Genomic DNA, 18,575 nt, shown 5'->3' with positions numbered 1-18,575 from the left:
GTTAGGGATTTACCTCGACTCCACCTTATCCTTGGCCAGACAAAGAAATGCAGTTTCCTCTGCAGCAGCATACACCTCTAAGCTCATTACAGCCAGCCGACCTTTCCTCTCACCAGCCAACTGTATCATACTTGCCAGGACCCTTGTGCTGTCAAAAATCGACTACTGTAATGCCCTGTACCTGGGCACCAACAGATGTAACCTAAACAAGTTACAAATTATTCAAATTATTCAAAATAATGCTATTAGTGCAGCTCTCAACATCTCTAGGAACCAACATATCTAAGACACCAGACGGCACCTACGCTGGCTCTCCTTCCCTCAACGAATTACTTTGAAAACACTTGCCCTCACCGACAAATGCCTCTCGAACCAAGCACCCTTCTATCTTGCCATCAGATTCGCCCTCCACGACACTAACAAACCACGCAGAACTGCACAGACTAACTGCCTCTCCATACCAGCTTCCCAGTAATGGCGGCGAAACTTTGGAATTCACTTCCCAACTTGTTAAGATCTGAACCTTCCTTCCACAGTTTCAGAACTATGGCCAAAGCCTGGCTAACTGCCCAAGATCCATCACCTATTCAGCGACTACCCCACATGCGCTAGCCACCCCTCTCAACTCATGTACTTATGCCATGACTTCCTACGCTTCGCGTAACTGCTTCATGTATATATGTGTATATCTGTAACTGTAATTTTAACTGTAATTTATCTGTAATTTTACTGGTCTCTCTGCCTTTATCATGTTGTAACTAAAATACGCGCCCGGATGCCCTCGGGCCTTGTGCGCTCTATAAATAAAATAAATACAAATGTTATGTTGTTTATTACGTTAAACAGATTCTCTTCACATATTATTCTTCACAATAGTACATATTTGCATTTTCTTCTCTGTAAATTCATTCATTAGATTTTACAGCTGCAGTTTTAGGCTATTCAGGGCACTGATAAGCTTTTTTTCCTGTATGTTTTCCCTCATGATGCAGAAGAATGCTTTTATTACTACATCTTTACTGGCATTCAGTGCTTTGATAGGATTCAGTGTACGTTTTCTCATGCTGAGTAAGAGGACTTCACTGAGTGCAATGATGAGGCTTTTCGCTGACATTTTCTTTTGAGATTTAGATGGGTTTAATGGTTGAAACATTTTTGCCCTTTAGAGCACTGATATTTGTTTTCTTGGGCTAGTGTCTCCCTTTCTTAATTTGTAACGTGTGTGTTTTAGGAAACGTGAGCTTTCTTTCCATACTAAACCTCTTCTCACATTTGGTGTACTTACAAGGTGTTTTCTCCAGTATGCATCCTCTCATGTAGCGTAAGGTTACCTTTAACACTAAATCGTTTCTGACATTCACTGCACTGATATGGCTTTTCTCCAGTATGTGTTCTCTCATGCACAGTAAGACTACGTTTCTGACTGAAGCTTTTCTGACATTCACTGCACTGATATGGCTTTTCTCCAGTGTGTGTTTTCTCATGCAGAGTAAGGATACATTTATGACTGAAGCTTTTCAGACATTCCGTGCACTGATATGGTTTTTCACAAGTGTGTGTTCGCTGATGCACAGTAAGATGACCTTTCCTACTAAATCGTTTATGGCATTCACTGCACTGATATGGCTTTTCTCCAGTATGTGTTCTCTCATGCACAGTAAGATGACCTTTCGTACTAAATCGTTTATGGCATTCACTGCACTGATATGGCTTTTCTACAGTGTGTGTTCTCTCATGCACAGTAAGATGACCTTTCCTACTAAATCGTTTATGGCATTCACTGCACTGATATGGCTTTTCTGCAGTGTGTGTTCTCTCATGCAGAGTAAGGATACATTTATGACTGAAGCTTTTCAGACATTCCCTGCACTGATATGGTTTTTCTCCAGTGTGTGTTCTCTCATGCACAGTAAGATGACCTTTCCTACTAAATCGTTTATGGCATTCACTGCACTGATATGGCTTTTCTCCAGTGTGTGTTCTCTCATGCAGAGTAAGGATACATTTATGACTGAAGCTTTTCAGACATTCCCTGCACTGATATGGTTTTTCTCCAGTGTGTGTTCTCTCATGCACAGTAAGACTATGTTTCTGACTGAAGCTTTTCTGACATTCCCTGCGCTGATATGGTTTTTCTCCAGTGTGTGTTCTCTCATGCACAGTAAGACTACGTTTACGAGTGAAGCGTTTCTGGCATTCACTGCACCGATATGGCTTTACTCCAGTGTGTGTTCTCTCATGCAGAGTAAGACTACGTTTCTGACTGAAGCTTTTCTGACATTCACTGCACTGATATGGCTTTTCTCCAGTATGTGTTCTCTGATGCAGAGTAAGAGGACCTTTCCCACTAAATTGTTTCTGGCATTCACTGCACTGATATGGTTTTTCACCAGTGTGTGTTTGCTGATGCACAGTAAGATGACCTTTCCTACTAAATCGTTTATGGCATTCACTGCACTGATATGGCTTTTCTCCAGTGTGTGTTCTCTCATGCACAGTAAGACTACGTTTACGACTGAAGCGTTTCTGGCATTCAGTGCACTGATATGGCTTTTCACCAGTGTGTTTTTTCTCATGGATAGTAAGATTACTTTTGTGACTTAATATATTCTGACATTCACTGCACTTATATGGGATTTCTCCTGTGTGTGCTCTCTCATTGATAGTAAGAGTCAATTTCTGACTGAATCGTTTGTGGCATTCAGTGCACTGATACATTTTTCTACTCATGTGTCTTCTCTTATACGTAATAAGTCACTTGTTTTAAATAAATGCTTTATGATATTCAGTGCACTGAAATTGTCATATTATCCTCCCTTGTGTCCTTTCCCTTTGTGAGTCTGGTTTTTCTGAGAAGCCTTTCTGATGACAGCAAGCCACAGCGTTTCTCCCCCAATGTGTCTATTGCCATTGGACATCAAATTTCATTTGAACAGATTTCTGTTATGTACTTTACATGCATGTAGTCCATATACCTTTTCAGTTCATGTAGACAAGGAGCTGTCCTCTTAGATTGAGTTTCTTCTTAAGATCAGTACTTGCATGAGGTGCAGTTTACCAGAGCACTTTGCTTACATTTAGGAAACCTTTCAGTCCCCCTAATTATCCAGACGCGCATATGTCTAATTGCTGAACTTTGAGTGCGCCATGACGTACAATTGAAATTATACGGGATTGAAGATATCACTTTTTTAACCAGTAGTGTTCTTGGCTCTCCTAATTCCTTACTTAACATGTCTGGCTTTTCATAGTCTTGTCAGGGCTCTGAAGCGTCTTCCCCTTCAGACATAGAAGGCTTCTCAGAGTGTTAATTTTAGCGTGTACCACCTCGACTTTTCTGGCCTGCGTCAGTAACCTGGGGAATTAAATGGAAAGGTTATCTTTCTATATGTGAATTTGTGGCTATAAATAGCATTAACTGAAATGTAGTATAACATTTAGTGAATTAATACAATTAACAAAGTTTCTATTCTGTGCATCTGGGATGGAGTTGGGGCACTGTACACAGTGCCCAAGACTAATAAAAAGTAAAGCTGATTTTTAAAGCAGCCAGAAAAAATGACACACTCTGTGACAATGAAAGAAAGAACCTAGGAAGAAAACATCCATCAAGTTCCATCCATTTATTGTTTCAAGGCATAGAATAGCGGAATTGCATCGCAATATGTGATATCATACTGCTGGTTTGCTCTTTAATTAATTGATCATGTCGCACCAACTGCGATATGATTTATGGCACAGAGCGCAGAGCTTAAATGCACAGATAACTGTGACTTTTTATTTAAGCTCTGCGCTCAGTGCACTGACAGTGTGCAGGCAGGCAGATGCTCCCGGGCTGGGCTAAATACATTGTATGAATGTATGAGCCCAGCCCGGGTGCGGCGTCATCATGTCACGTGGAGAAGAGATAGAGACTGAACAGCACGAGCACCCAAGCTCCACTCACAGAACCGGCTTAATCCAAGCGAAGGAGTCATGCAGAGGTGCTTAGGAGAGGGTGGGGGAGGCCTTCAGCAAATCCCTTGTGTGTAGGGCTGGATGTTAGCAAGTGGCCGCTGCTAGGAAGAAATATTTCTCCTGCCCTTTCATGTTGGAGAAATATATATTCCAGCCACTGGCTAATACCCGGCCCCACAGTAATAACACGGCATGCTTGTGATTTATGAGAAGGAAAGAATGTTTAAAAGGCCTTCTGCAAGCCTGGCAGTAATAGTGCAGGCAGGTCGGGATGAAGATGTGTCTCCACCCCCTACCCCTGTTGGGAGTGAGAGGCACCCATGGGGTACATACAAACGGCAAGAAAGAGTAATAGCTGCCAATTATCATGAGGCGGCTAGCCAGCTGGAAGCTTAAACACCAAGATACCCTTGGTATCTCGGAACAGGCACTGGGACTGGCTGGCCTCTTTCCTCACTAACCGTTCTTCCCAAGTCCTCATGGGCACCTTCTTCTCTCCTACTTCCCCTTCCACCTGTGGTGTCCCCCAGGGCTCCATACTCTCCCCCTGGCTCTTTAACATCTAACTTGCACTCCTCATCTCCTCCTTCTCCAACGTCCATTGTTACACAGACGACTTGCAGCTCTTTTTCAACTCCCTGCTGAGCTGAACCTCTTGCATCCTCCATCATCCTGCACTGTCTTTCTGACATCCAGTCTGGTGTGCATCGAACGATCACTGCCTCAACGCCTATAAAACTGAAATCCTTTCCATCAACACCCCTGTTCCCTCCTTCTTCCCCTCTTTCTGGCCTTCCTCCTTGGGCTCTCCCCCCCCACCATCAACTGAAGCCAGCAACCTAGGAATCATCGTCGACTCCTTTCTCCCTCACACGCAGAACATTGCCAAGAAGTCCCACTTCCAACTCTTCCTTCTCAAAGTAATTTTACCTTTTCTCACTTTCCCTCAGAGTCTCAATGTGACCCAAGCCCTAGTTCTCTCTCGGCTTGACTACTGCAATAGCCTCCTCCTGAATCTACCATCTTCCACTCTGTGACCCCGCCAGCTAGTCCAGCTAATCCAGAATAGGACAGCAAGACTTATCCTTGGCCTTAAACCCAGGGACTGCATCTCTCCTGCACTTAAAAGTCTTCACTGCTGCACGGATTAAATTCAAATCTCTCTGCATCATCAACAAGGCTGTCTGGGCCTATCTGCTTTATCTCATTAAATACTCTCCCTCTAGACCACTACGTTCCTCTAGTGCGAACTCTGTGTGTGTAAAGTGTTTTGCTAACCAGAGGGCAGGTTGTCGTTCACTTTCCTCAGCGGGCTTCCTCCCATGGAATAGACTCCCCCTGCGCTTTTACCAGGATCTTCTCAGATTCCAGAAGCTCCTTAAGACTTTCCCTTTTTCCTCCTCCTTCCCTTATTCTCTCCTCTGCTAATCCCACAGTTGCTGAATCGGTGTCCTGGGCCCTTATGCATCCTCGGGCCCTGACCTCCCTCACCGATTCTCACCAGCTCCTGTCTATCCACAGCACACGCTCCGCCCTGGAGATTCGCACTTAGACCTTCCGCGGCCCCAGTTTGTGTAGCACTGAACATTCCTAACACCTCATCTGTGTTCACCCATGAGCTCGGACTCCCCAGCACTTACCTGCTCTTCCCTCTTCCTTGCTGCACTTGCACGTTCTGAATAATCACAAGGCATAGTAGGTTCGTCCCTTCTATCTTTTTCCCCCCACTGCTCTTACATTTAGTGTTTTTAAATGTACTTCCCCTGCTCCCTCCCTGCCCTGTGGGCCCACTGAAACAGTATTTTCGTATTGTATAAGCACCTAACAAGCAAACAGTAAATAAATAAACTGCCCACTGAAGAACTATAAACTCTTCTTTGTCAGCTGGTGGCCGATATGAAGGAACCTGTGTTAGAAGGCTGTATATTCTGTGGAAAGAGTAAACGCAGCTTTGATACGAGCACTGCAAAGCGCACATTTTAAGCTCCACAGCGAAAATGGAGAAATTATTTGTTTTGCCGTGCACGGATACAAGACCGCTGACTGACAGCATGGGGGCAGTTGCTGCAAATTCCCACCCCCTCCCCCAGGCCTATTTAGTTCGTAAGTGTTGAAAGGCCCTGACGCCGGGTTCGTTGTTAGCAAGTGGCTGGCAATAATATTTCTCCTACCCGTTCGGGTAGATCTTCTATTCAAGGTGGTGCATATACTCCCACAAAGGTGGATGCTTCAAGTGATTTGTTGCAAATAAGCAACCGTATTGGGGTTCAGGAAACACAAAACAAATTTGTGTACTAATTAGAGCTTGGAAGGTATGTGGTAAGTTGCTGGCAAATTCTGGCTTCACTGCTTACCCAAACTGTGTGATCCTGTGAAAATCATTTGACCCAGCCCAGCTGCACCAGTGTGCTGGCAAGAACAGAAATGTGCAATTAATCCTTTGGAAGTGTTGGTGGCCTGATGGGCATTCAATTGCACAACGTGCTGCTAACTTGCCACTATACTTCTCACAATGCTGTGGAGTCACAAAATGCGGTGTCTGTGTGTCATAGGTATAGAGAAGAGATGTCGACCTCCTGGGCACCCTGAGGATTTTTCTTTTTGCTTTCAGGTGTCTGGGACCGCACTCTCTCTTTAGATCACTTACTTTGATCTTTTAAATCATATCAGTGGAAGAACACTTTTCTGATTTAAGTGTTCACTGTAGTTCTTCAGTAGTAATTCCTGAAACAATTCTGTTGCAGTGGCAAGAGTTTAAAGTATTTGCTCATAACAGCCTTTGTAAACTGCCACCAGACCTGTGTAGAACTGGCAAGCCTTTATAGTACCTCTTATGCCCAGCTTGTGAAGATCATAAAAATCTTGAGGGTTTTCCCTGTGTCCAATGCAGATGTAGAACGCTGCTTTTCCTGCATGAACAAAGTTAAAACTGACTGGAGGGCATTCATGTCAGAAGAGACTGTTGAAACATTCATTCGTATTAGTGCCCGGTGAGGGGGGCTTGGCAGCCGCCCAGCCAATGGGGAGGCTCAGAACGTGGGTGTTAACAGAAAGCCGCCATCTCCACTCGCCAGTGAATCAAGTAAGTCTTGCCCTCCCCTCTACCCCCATCCACAGAATTCCCTTCCAACCCCACTTACCTTCTTTCCTGTCCATTTCAGGAGCGGGCGTGCTGGTAACACTTCTGTCCCCAGCACGTCTGCTCCCAATCTGCGACAGGAAGAAGGGGCTACAAGTAGTCCCTTCTCGCCTTTCCATAGCGGCCATATTTTTGTTTACATTTTTCCCTATTTTCTGAATGGCCGCCATCGAAAGGGAGAAGGGACTACATGTAGTCCCTTCTCCCTTTCCATGGTGACCATTTTGTTTGTTTACTTTTTTTACACTTATTTTCAGTGGCCGCCATGGAAAGGGAAAACAGACTTCATTTTCCCTTCCCCGGCGGCCATTTCTTTGTTCTGTTACGAAACGCCAGAGGAATTGCTAAAGAGGAGGACTGGATGACACTGTTTACATCTTGGATGCCCCGCTGGCTGGACAACTTTTGTCGAATGTTGTTTCCTGTCCTCATCCACGTGATATTATTCTGGTGGTGAAGCGGACAAAGGGGGAAACATTGTGTTGCTTAACACGAATGATTACATTAGCATGGGACACACCTATCTACAGACACCAGGATGTTACCGTAAACTTCAGAGTAATCCCACGGCTGACATCACATGTAACTTACATCATTTGATTGATCAATGGCATAGCAAAGGTAATAATACTGACAATGAAAGATCATTTCTCATAATTTGCTATCCTGTGATGCCAGTAATGTACTTTCTGCCTAATACACAAACCCTTCAACACACTACCGGAGGTGAGACCCATAATGAGTGGGATAGGGTGGGTCACAGAGGGCTTATCCACCTACATTGACAGCATACTTAAGGAATATGTTACCAAAATGCACACATATCTCAAGGACAGCACTCACGTGTTACAAACCCTATCCACCATTGAATGGAGGGACGACTATTTGTTTTCCACTATGGACTTGACGGCTCTATACACGTCAATCAGTCATGAACTGTCCATACATACTATTGACAATGGTGGTCATTTCGACCTTGGCGGTAAAGGGTTAACGCGCTGGAGCCGTCAACCCCTTACCGCCCCATTACGAGTCTGCTCGCGGGACCCGCAAAGGGTGCCTGATAAAACAAGGTGCCCTTAGCGGGCCCTGCTAGCAGAACAAGGAAGCTAACAAAGGGCCCGTTATTAATGGGTCCATTGTTAGCTCCCTCCCCATTCCCATTGAGCCCTATGGGGACTCGAATGGGAATGTACCGGGTCTGGATTCCTTGAATGAGGAATTACCGGGTCCTCCAAGGTTGGGATGGCCCGGTAATTCCTCATTCAAGGAACCCGGACCCGGTACCCGGTAAGGGGGTAGCCATGCCGCAAATTGCGGCATGGTTACCTCCAAGGTCGTAATGACCTCCAATGTCTTTAGAAACCATTCTGCTTCCTTCTTTGTGCATGTGAATATGTTGAAAGATTTTCTTAAATTCACTCTGGATAATAATGTTTTCCTTTTTAATGATGCATACTATACCCAAAAGAAAGGAGTGGCCATGGGGGCCAACTATGCACCCCCCCGGCCAACCTTTTCATGTCAAACTATGAAGAGCAACATATTTTCACTAACAATGAATACCTGGATAATTTGGTGCTTTGGAAGCGCTATATTGACGATGTACTGATAATTTGGAAAGGTACACCAAATGATTTTATTGCCTTTGGGGATCACCTGAATGACAATAAATTTGGTATCAAACTGACTGGTGAGTGTGACGGTACATCCACCGACTTTTTAGACCTCACCATTTATATTTCTCAAGGACAGAATGAGACTAAAACCTTCAGAAAACCCACTGAGGTCAACAGTACACTATATGCTGCAAGTTGCCACTGTAAATCAACAGTCTAGAATATCCCAGCTGGAGAGTACTACTGGGCACACCAAAACTGTAGCACAGACCCAACTTTTGCACACGAGACTGAACTCCTCACCAGTAGGTTTAGGGAAAGGGGTTACCCTGATAATGATATAACATCAGCACGCAACAAAATTGAGAAAAAATTAAGAACAGATATGTTGCTACCTATCAATAGTGGCAAACCCAACATAACCCCAAGGAAATCTGTTGATATTATCACCCGATATTCCTCTAATGCACACAAAGTGTATAGTATTGTACACAGACATTGGGATCTTTTGAAGCTTGACAGTGATATTTTGCCATTTATCAGTGACAAACCATCTTTTATATACACCAAAGCAAAAACTCTGAAGAATAGACTGTGTCCCTCATTGGTCACCAACCACAAACCCAATGGTTCAGTGTGGTTGAGACCAACGAGGGGTGTCTTTAAATGTGGTACATGTATCCTATGTCAATTTGCACATCCGGATTGTTAAGATTTTACCACCCATCTAGGTATCAAGACCGCGATTACAGACTTCATTAACTGCAGGACTAAGTTTGTAGTCTACGCTATTGTGTGCATCGGCCGGAAGATCTATGTGGAAAGTACCATCAGGCAGTTAGGCACTAGAATACAAGAACACCTAACTAGTCTTAAGAAACAAGACCATCACAATAATGTTCTACTTAGACATCAGTACACCCTTCCCCATTCTGCGTTGGGGACTACAAAACAGTGATCTAACACACTGACATTCCTGATACAGACCGATTTATTGTGACTCCTTACGAATTTACATGTAGTATGTCTTCTGGTGGCACGGTATTATTCCATGACTCCTCATCATGCACTGAGCTAACCAGTGAGCTTGGCACACACATAATATCCCAATGAACCGCCCATTTTCTTTTACCAATTTCTCACTACCTATAAGTGCTGTTAACTGTAATAGAGCCAATTACTATTAATACATTACTTTGCCTCCCTTTACATGGTTACAAACTCCAATTGATTACACATTTGGTGGTACGTGACGCGTTACGTCACTATTGACATGCGCATCACAGCACGCGCTACAAATTTAACTTATCATTCTTTCAGGATCGCATTATATCGCCTGACTACATAGTCTGGACACCCAGCTTCCTAATTTCGGCGGCGCATTCACTGACCAACCTACTAGGTGAGCCTCAGTGTCTGCCGCTTATAGCCTCTTTTTCACCAATTGTATGATAATGTTACAACGCGTCCTTGTGGCAGGCACTACAAATTGAATTTATCATCGTTTCAGGACCCTTTTATAACTCGCAGAGGTGAGCATCACGCCTGTATTTGAACGGAACTTAAGCTATCGGTGAGTTGCTTTCTAGCACACTACAAAACCCATTACTAACATGCTACCCTCACTAGTCCTTCCATCACGCCTCTTGCGTCCCTCATTTCCTCTGATTCTTGAACTAGGAATAACTGACAATCTGGCATCCTTGATAGTGGGAGTCACCAATGCACACCATAGCCCAATGAATCAATCTCACAGAATTTGTTTACTTACAACTGTCATGTGCATGCTGCACTCTCAGAAACTGAGCACTTAAGACATTTTAGTAATTGGAGAATACATTTTTATCTTGCTAAGAATACCTCCTTTGTTTCCCTGCATCTGCTCCTGCCCTGGGTTGGCGATTTCTGAAACTGAATCTAATCTGGGTATGTACACCGTTTTTGTCATTATTTTCAACTTTGCAAACCCCTGTTGATGCATATGTATAACACATGGTTACTATGTACCCCTTTCTTTTGGGGTCGTACAACCCTGCCATATGATTTTCCTTCACAATTTGTCACTCTTATGATTTGCTTCTATGGTTTCATTTTGGGTTTTTATTTATTTATTTACATGCTATATTCATAATTGAACAATTTTGTTTGCACTTAACAGCCTTGCGGACGACCGAATGGTCGAATCACGCGTCGGCTGTGACCACAATAACCACCATTCACACCACTGGATGGTTGCTCTCTGCTTATTCGAAGATAATTGCACATATACACCAATACTAAGGACTTGCACATTTGATTATTAAGTCCTCTGTGCAGTATAACTGCACAAACTACACTTTCATGCCATTAACTATTGGAGGAACCCAGGGGAACCTCCTGTGCAGTTTTTGCTGCATTGGTTTACCTATATCTTGCGGAAGTTGAGCGCACCCCACTCTGTCACTCCCCTTTTCACACAACCCACTTAATCATCAGGCTAGTTGAAGTCGATGCAACGGCAGGTTGGACACACTGGGTGCGGGAGGTTGCATCAGACAGGGCGGCCATCTTGGGAAGGGGCACTCCACGTTGCGGGCAATGGAGGAATTCAGTAAGCAACCAACGAAGTAGGCTATTTCACCGTATAGGTATGGAAACAGCATATCAGGTTCATTTTGGTCGAGTGTTCATGAGAGGTGGTTATTTGCAGGGCAAATGCAGTGTATCAGGAGAGGGGCTTACGGCTGTAGGAATCATGGCCAAAGCTTTCCTTTACAAACGTCCATGGTCGATGAGGGTGATGCTGCTCCTGCATCAGGGGAACGGCACATGAGCTCCTGCTCTGCTTGAGGCTGGATTCGTGCTGGAGGCACCGTCAGCTGTGCCTTTATTTGTGCCTTCGTTCGGGCCGGCGCTCGCCTGCCGGCGAGGTATGATTGGATAGAAATATAGCCTGTCAGCCAATCAGATCGTTGCAGCAACACTGTTGCAGTAGTGTTGGTATAGGACTGTTCTCATCTTCCATAATTACATTTCCTACTCCCCTACCTCGTGCTAGGTCTCCCTCTTCTACACAATCACTGCTTCTTATGTCCTTCATATTATGTCTCTCTATGAGCCACCTGGTACCTCTGGTCAGTTCATTGGCCACCTCTTCCAACTAAATAACTCCCTTCCTCCCTATCATCAACTCATTGTCACTGTGAGTTTACCCTCTTCTCTCTCTCCACTCCTCTATACACGGACTTTAGCACACTTCACCTAAACCTCTCACCCTCTTCTGTTCACTCCCTACCCACCCACCCATCCAAATGGTAACTCCCTTGACCCTATTCTCATCTCCGCTCAACTCTCCACCTCCGATATCTCCACTGATCCTTCTCCCTCAGATCATTCTATTGTCTTTGCCTCAATTTCCACTCCAACTTCCACACCACCTAACACTTCCACTACCAAGCGCAAGTTTCCCTCCTCCAAATTCCCTCTCTACCCCTCTGACTACGCCACTCTCTCTCCTCCAATGCAAAATTCACCATTCCATCCACTTAACGCTCCCTTCTCCTCCCACTTCCCTCTTACTATATTCACTACTAAACCCTCCCCTCATGGCCTTGGATTACAGCTAAGTGAGGATCTTCAATGAGTGTTGCCTTGACACTGTGAGCATCATGTCCAGTGTCACCTTGATACTGTGCGTATCGTGGCCAATATCAACTTGATACTGTGCACATCGTGGCCAGTGTCACCTTGATACTGTGCGTATCGTGGCCAATATCAACTTGATACTGTGCACATCGTGGCCAGTGTCAACTTGATACTCTGAGCATCATGGTCTCTTGCATAAATGTACAGCATGCTTGTGATTTTCAATGGTTCCTGCAGAGGTATGGGAGAGTGGGGGTCCTAGATCCTGGTTACTTAGATGCTAATCAGTGAAAAGTCCACTCATTGGGCCTCATTATAAGTCTGCCAGTCCAGAAATAAGGGTGCTGGGAGCAACTACCCGCACCGTTTCTGGCCCGCCAGATTACGAGAATGCCTGCAGGGGCCGGTGTTCCTGGTAGGTCTGACCTGTTTCATCCGTTCTATCCACTGCATTCATTCCATTCATTGCATACACTCATTCTACTCAATTCACTCTGTTCGTTCTTTCCACTCTATCTGTTCTGTCTACTCCATCAGTTCCATGTGTTCCATCCACTCCATCCGTTCCATCCACTCCATCAGTTCCATCCACTGTATCTGCTCATTTCTATCCACTCATCTACTCTGTCACTCCATCTATCCATTTCCTCCGTCCTTTCGTCTTTCCGTCCACTTCATCCATTCCATCCAAATCATCCATTCTATCCGCTTCTTCTGATTTGTCATTAGAGCTACGGTTAACAGAACTGGTCAGAATACAATGCAATCCGCTACAGTAGAATACAAAAAATTTCCAACTGAGAGTCTCCATCCTAGTCAAAATGAAAGACCTTTCCAAACTATTGACTAAGCAAGCAAATTATTTACAGCCAATGTAAGCATTTACTAAGCCTTACAGCGTGGTTCAGACTCTCCCGGGGGCTATCCACCCAGGAACATGTAAATGGGTTGTTTTTGTGCCAGAAGAGGGACTCACAGACCTTCTTTTGCATATTGTGAGGTACTTGGGGTCTCATCCTAAGTTACCAGGGTAATCCACACGTGGACCCCTTGCTCACTGTGTTCAGAGAGGCACAGCTCCACCTCACTGATGAGGCCCAAATAGGCCGAAACAGGGTCTGGGGTTGCTGTTGGTACTCTTGTTCAGAGGAGATTTGCCTAGCATTTTGGTGCTGGACTGCCTTTGGAAATATTTGTATTCCGCACATAATGACATATGCAATAAATAACAAAGACTGATATGCATATGGAAATGTCTCCTCTGTGAAAAGCGAGGTGAGCTAAAGCGTGGTTGAGCCTCTCCCAGGGGCCATCCACCCAAGAACAGGTCAAATATTTATTGCAACCATATGATTTTAGAATGTAATAAACATTGTAATAACTGTTTAATAAATGCTTATGAATAAACAATGAACATTTTATAAACAGTGTACTTGTACAGTCCTACAGGGACTGCTGTTAGAATCCACACAGCTTCAAGCATGCAAGTCCCTACACATACAAGGCGGAGACAGGAGGGATGTTCAACACGTCTTTATTTCTTAACTTCCAACCTCCAACTGACAACTCCCTCCCACTTCCTGTGTCTCCCTGTCCTTCATCATGTGATGAGGGTCTCTAACAAAGGTGACGACAATGCACCCCCCTACTAAACATGAAGTACAATCTAGTTCATTTCCTCAATTAGTCTCTGAGGGTTGTTCATTATTCTCTGAGGCCAGAGGCCAGCCTGTTCCTCATTGGCCTCTTGATGGCATGGTACTCCCTCATCACTGGAGTCTTCTCCATCTCCTTCATAGGGTGAGTCCCAGGCAGAGCATGGGGCAGCTGGGGAGTGATCCTGGACTGAGACGACGCCTGGCATCCGCCGAAAGTGTGATGAATTGCTGGTGATGGTTTTTCAGTTGCCTTCAGCTGTGATGAGGGAACCCTTTACTCGAACCACTGTTAATGGTTGTTCCCGAAAAGCGGCCATGCTTTTCTGGCTTTGCAGTGCCGGGCGATGACCACGTCTCCTGGTTCAAGGTCATTCTTCTTTGCTCTCCTCCCTTCATCTGCCTGCCTCTTCATCTCTTCCTTACTGTTGGAGTCTTTTTCTCGCATCTCCCGATCTCTGCTTTACCTTTCCTCCTCTTGTGTTAGGTGCTGTATTCTGGTTCATATGTGTTTGCCAAGCATCACCTCAGACGGTGTCTTTCCCGTGGTGCTGTGCGGAGTGTTCCTATAATCTCTTAGTAATTGCAATAGCATTTTCTCCACAGGCTCCCCCGTTAGTCGAGCAATTTGCACGGTTCTCTTTATGTTGCTCATGAAACGCTCCACTATGCCGTTGGCTTGTGGCCACAGCAGCATTACCTTCCTGTGATGGAAGCCCATGTATTCGGAGAATGTTTTGAAGTCTTGTCCCGTGAATGGGGGTCAGTTGTGTGACTTTAAAACTCTTGGAATGCCATAGGTGGCGAACATTCTGTCAAGAGCTGGTATAGTGTGGCATGCCAAGGTGGACAGTACCAGCTGAAAGTCTGGAAATCGAGAATATTTGTCGACTGCGAATAGTATGTGGTCACCCCCATCCAGAGGTCCGAAGAAGTCTACTGCGATTTCATCCCAGGTTCCTTCTGGGAGCGTTGTCATGCATAGGGGTTAGGGTCTTGTATGTGGGTTGATAACCGCACAGGAAGGGCAGTGTTTCAGCAGATCTTCTACCTGCGAGTCCAGGTGAAAAAACCAGAGTTTTTGCCTGAGCATTCTTTTGGTGGGTACTATGCCTCGGTGGCCCTCGTGGGCCAGTTCTAAGACCTCCCTGCGCAGAGTCCTGGGGATTACCAGTTTGTTGCATTTCAGTAATAGTCCCTCTTCCGTTTTTGCGAGTTTGTCCTTGACAGCGAAGAGACAGCTGATGTCCTGTTTTGTTTCTTCACTTGCGTTTTTTTTCAATTGACGGGCCTGTTTCCAATGTCCGGTCTCCAGTCACCTCAGGATTATTTGCAGTCCCTGGTCATTGTTTTTTTCTAGGGCTATTTGGTGAGGATCGAGACCTTTCGGGGTGCTTCCATGTATAACATAGCGAATGACTGGTCCGCAATCGATGGTGGCGGCTGGGACTCCTTGCCTGGGTGCTGCGAGAGGACATCGGCTGGGTTGTGATTCTTGCCGTGTCTATGGATGATGTCAAAACTGTAGTCTTTTAGTCTTAAAGCCCACCTCGCTATGTGCGGTTGTATCTTGGCTTGTGGATTCCCATAGATGAACAAGGCCTGGGGGTCTGTGACAATTGTGAACGGTTTTCCGTAGAGGAACAGATGAAAGTGCTCACAGGCCCAGACTACTGCCAACTCTTCCTTTTCGGCCTGGGAGTACACTTGTTCTGTTTTGGATAAACTTCTGCTGGCATAGGATACAATGTGTCTAGATTGGTTGTCTCTCTCGCCAATCTGCATCAGGATTGCCCCTAGGCCTACCGGACTGGCGTCCACTATCAGCTCTGTCTCTCATCTTAGTTTACGGGTTTGGCACACTACTGACACACACTGATGACACTGTGATCTCTGCAACTCCCTCAAATACCTACTAGGGCTTTTCTCGGTTTCTGCTGCAGGGGAACTCCAACATAATCTGGTGGGCGAGTGCTGAGGAGAAACTGTTGAAACTACTGAGGGGCTTGCACCTTTCCCAATACAGTCTTTCCTCCAGTTTGTGAGCAAGATGTCCTGGGGCTTGGCCCTTCAGAGGTGATCAGGGGACATCTACTTTTCATGCTGGTTGCAGGGGAGTCAACTTTCGAATTTACCCAGGGGGCTTTGCATAATGGCACAACCTTTGAACCAAAGGCACATGCTGGTGGGAATCGCTCTGCTAAGCCTCAGATTTTCTTTATAACGCCATGAATTCACAGAGACGTAAAGACTGTAGAGTTATAACTACAGCTGTTCTGTGCAGCATTCCATACCAACATTATTAAAGCCTATTTTTGATATTTCAGAAGGGAACTTGGTATTTGCAAACCAGTCTTGGTCCTAAACAGTCCAGTTCGTCGCTTTCAAAGGGCTGCGCCATGGTACGTTTGATGAAGTGACTCATTTATCTAGGGTGGTGAAAGTGTTGCCTTCCTCTTATTGTTACGTTAATGTTATGTTACTTTGCATTTATATAGCGCCTTATGTACCATTGGTATGGTCTGAAGGCGCTGGTAGGTTGAACGCCCTTGGGAAACGGAGTTCAAGTCAGTACAGAGAGTAGAGAGAGTCAAAGGTGCGTGTGAGCACCGGATATGTGTGCAGCTGGTGTGGCATTCGTGTAATAGCTGCTTCTTAGCGGTAGGTGTGGAGGTCGAGAAATCAGGAGTATGTGTTCGTTCTGATAGGATTTATCCAGACCAAATGTGGCTGCGTTAGGCCTGAGGAGAACGCCTGGCTGGGGGTTGTGTAACCAGCAGTGTTTACTTAAGAGTGATGGGGAGTATGCGGCAGATGTTAGTATGAGAACAGTTATACCGAATGGTGTCACAGTATCTCTGTGTTCTAGTTGAATGGTGGTGTAAAGAGAGTAAGCGTGGTGATGTGATATGATGGGTTCCATGCACTCCAAAACATTCCATGTAAGTCACTCACACCAGTCCCCTCCACGCACTCCAGTCCGCCCACACACTCCAGTCCGTCCGTGCACTCCAGTCCGCCCCTCTGCGCTCCAGTCCGCTCCACACACTCCAATCCACTCCACACACTCCAATCTGCTCCAGGCACTCCAATCCGTACCACGCACTCCAATCCGTTTCATGCATTCAAATCTGTTCTATTTACTCCAATCCATTCCGTGTATTCTAAGTTGTTTTATGTACTTCATCCACATATTTCACCCATACCATCTACATACTTCATTCGTTCTATTCTTATTTGTCACACGTTGCATCCACATACGTCACCCGTTTCATCCACATACGTCACCCGTTCCATCCACATACGTCGCCCGTTTCATCCACATACGTCATCCGTTCTGTCCGCTCTACGCATTCAGCGGCTCTACGCATTCTTTCGCTCTAGGCACTCATCTGCTCTACCTGCACTCCGCACTCATCCGTTCTAGGCACTCATCCGCTCTATGCACTCATCCGTTCTACGCAACTCGTCCGCTCTACGCAACTCGTCCGCTCTACGCAACTCGTCCGCTCTACGCAACTCGTCCGCTCTAGGCACTCGTCCGCTCTATGCCCTTGCACGCTCTACGTATTCACCTGCTCTATTCACTCACCCGCTCTACGCACTCACCCGCTCTATGCACTCACTCGCTCTACACACTCACTCGCTCTTACACACCCCTCCTTTCTTATGCACTCATTCGCTCATACGCACTTGTCTGCTCCATACACTCGTCGGCTCTACCCACTAGTCTGTTCTATGCAATCATCCGCTCTACACACCCTTACACACTCCTCCGCTCGGCGCACTCTTCCGCTCGACGCACTCTTCCGCTCTGCTCACCCATCACGCTCTGCTCACCCATTCGCTCCCCGCACTCATCAGCTCCACGCACTCATCCGCTCCACGCACTCATCCGTGCCCCGCACTCATCCGCTCTATGCACTCGTTCTTTCCATGCATTCATCTGCTATGTGCACTCATCAGCTCTACAAAGTCGTTCGCTCATACACAGTCATCCGCTCTGTGCACTCATCCACTCTATAAAATCATCCGCTCTATACACTCATCCGCTCTATACACTCATCCGCTCTATACACTCATCCGTTCTGCACATTCATTTGCTCTACGCACTCCTGCGTTCTACACACTTCTCTGTACTTACGCATTAATCCGCTCTGCACACTCGTCCGCTCTACACATTCATCCACTCAGCATACTCATCCGTTCTATACACTCATCCGATCGACACACTCATATGCTCAACGCATTCATCCGCTCAGCACATTCATCCATTCCACACGTTTCATCCATTCTAACAATTTCATCCACTCCATTCACTTCGTTCATTCATCATGCATTTCATCCATTTCATTAATTTAAATCTCGTTACTGTTTTTGTACGATTTATTCTTATTATCCAATTCACTGCTTTGATCTACTTTACACGTTCTATTCTGTTTGTCCTTTTATTTTATATTAGTGGTTATTAGATGTTAATTTCTCGCATCTAGTAGTTTGTTGGATTGGTGTAATTTGAGATGCTGTTATTCTGTTTGGGTTAGTTTGCGTACGGGTTGGTTTTAGGGGAAGAGCCAGGTT

At 45.5% G+C, this 18,575-nt stretch overlaps 1 protein-coding gene across 4 annotated transcripts in view; it reads right to left on the bottom strand.

The window, feature by feature from the left end:
- Window positions 1-852: 852 nt before the first annotated feature.
- The window catches only part of LOC138489303 (zinc finger protein 84-like), a 212,342-nt gene continuing 194,619 nt past the window's right edge, over window positions 853-18,575 (bottom strand). For all 4 annotated transcript variants that reach the window (XM_069617003.1, XM_069617004.1, XM_069617001.1 and 1 more), the window contains one exon: window positions 853-3,355. In XM_069617003.1, the coding sequence (XP_069473104.1) occupies window positions 1,282-2,730 (1,449 nt within the window). In that variant the 5' untranslated portion in view covers window positions 2,731-3,355 and the 3' untranslated portion in view covers window positions 853-1,281. The remainder of the gene's footprint in view (window positions 3,356-18,575) is intronic.

Source organism: Ambystoma mexicanum, chromosome 9 (genome assembly GCF_040938575.1).
Source record: "Ambystoma mexicanum isolate Mex_15411 chromosome 9, UKY_AmexF1_1, whole genome shotgun sequence".
Lineage (NCBI taxonomy): Eukaryota > Metazoa > Chordata > Amphibia > Caudata > Ambystomatidae > Ambystoma > Ambystoma mexicanum.
This window is presented reverse-complemented; position numbering and strand designations above follow the sequence as displayed.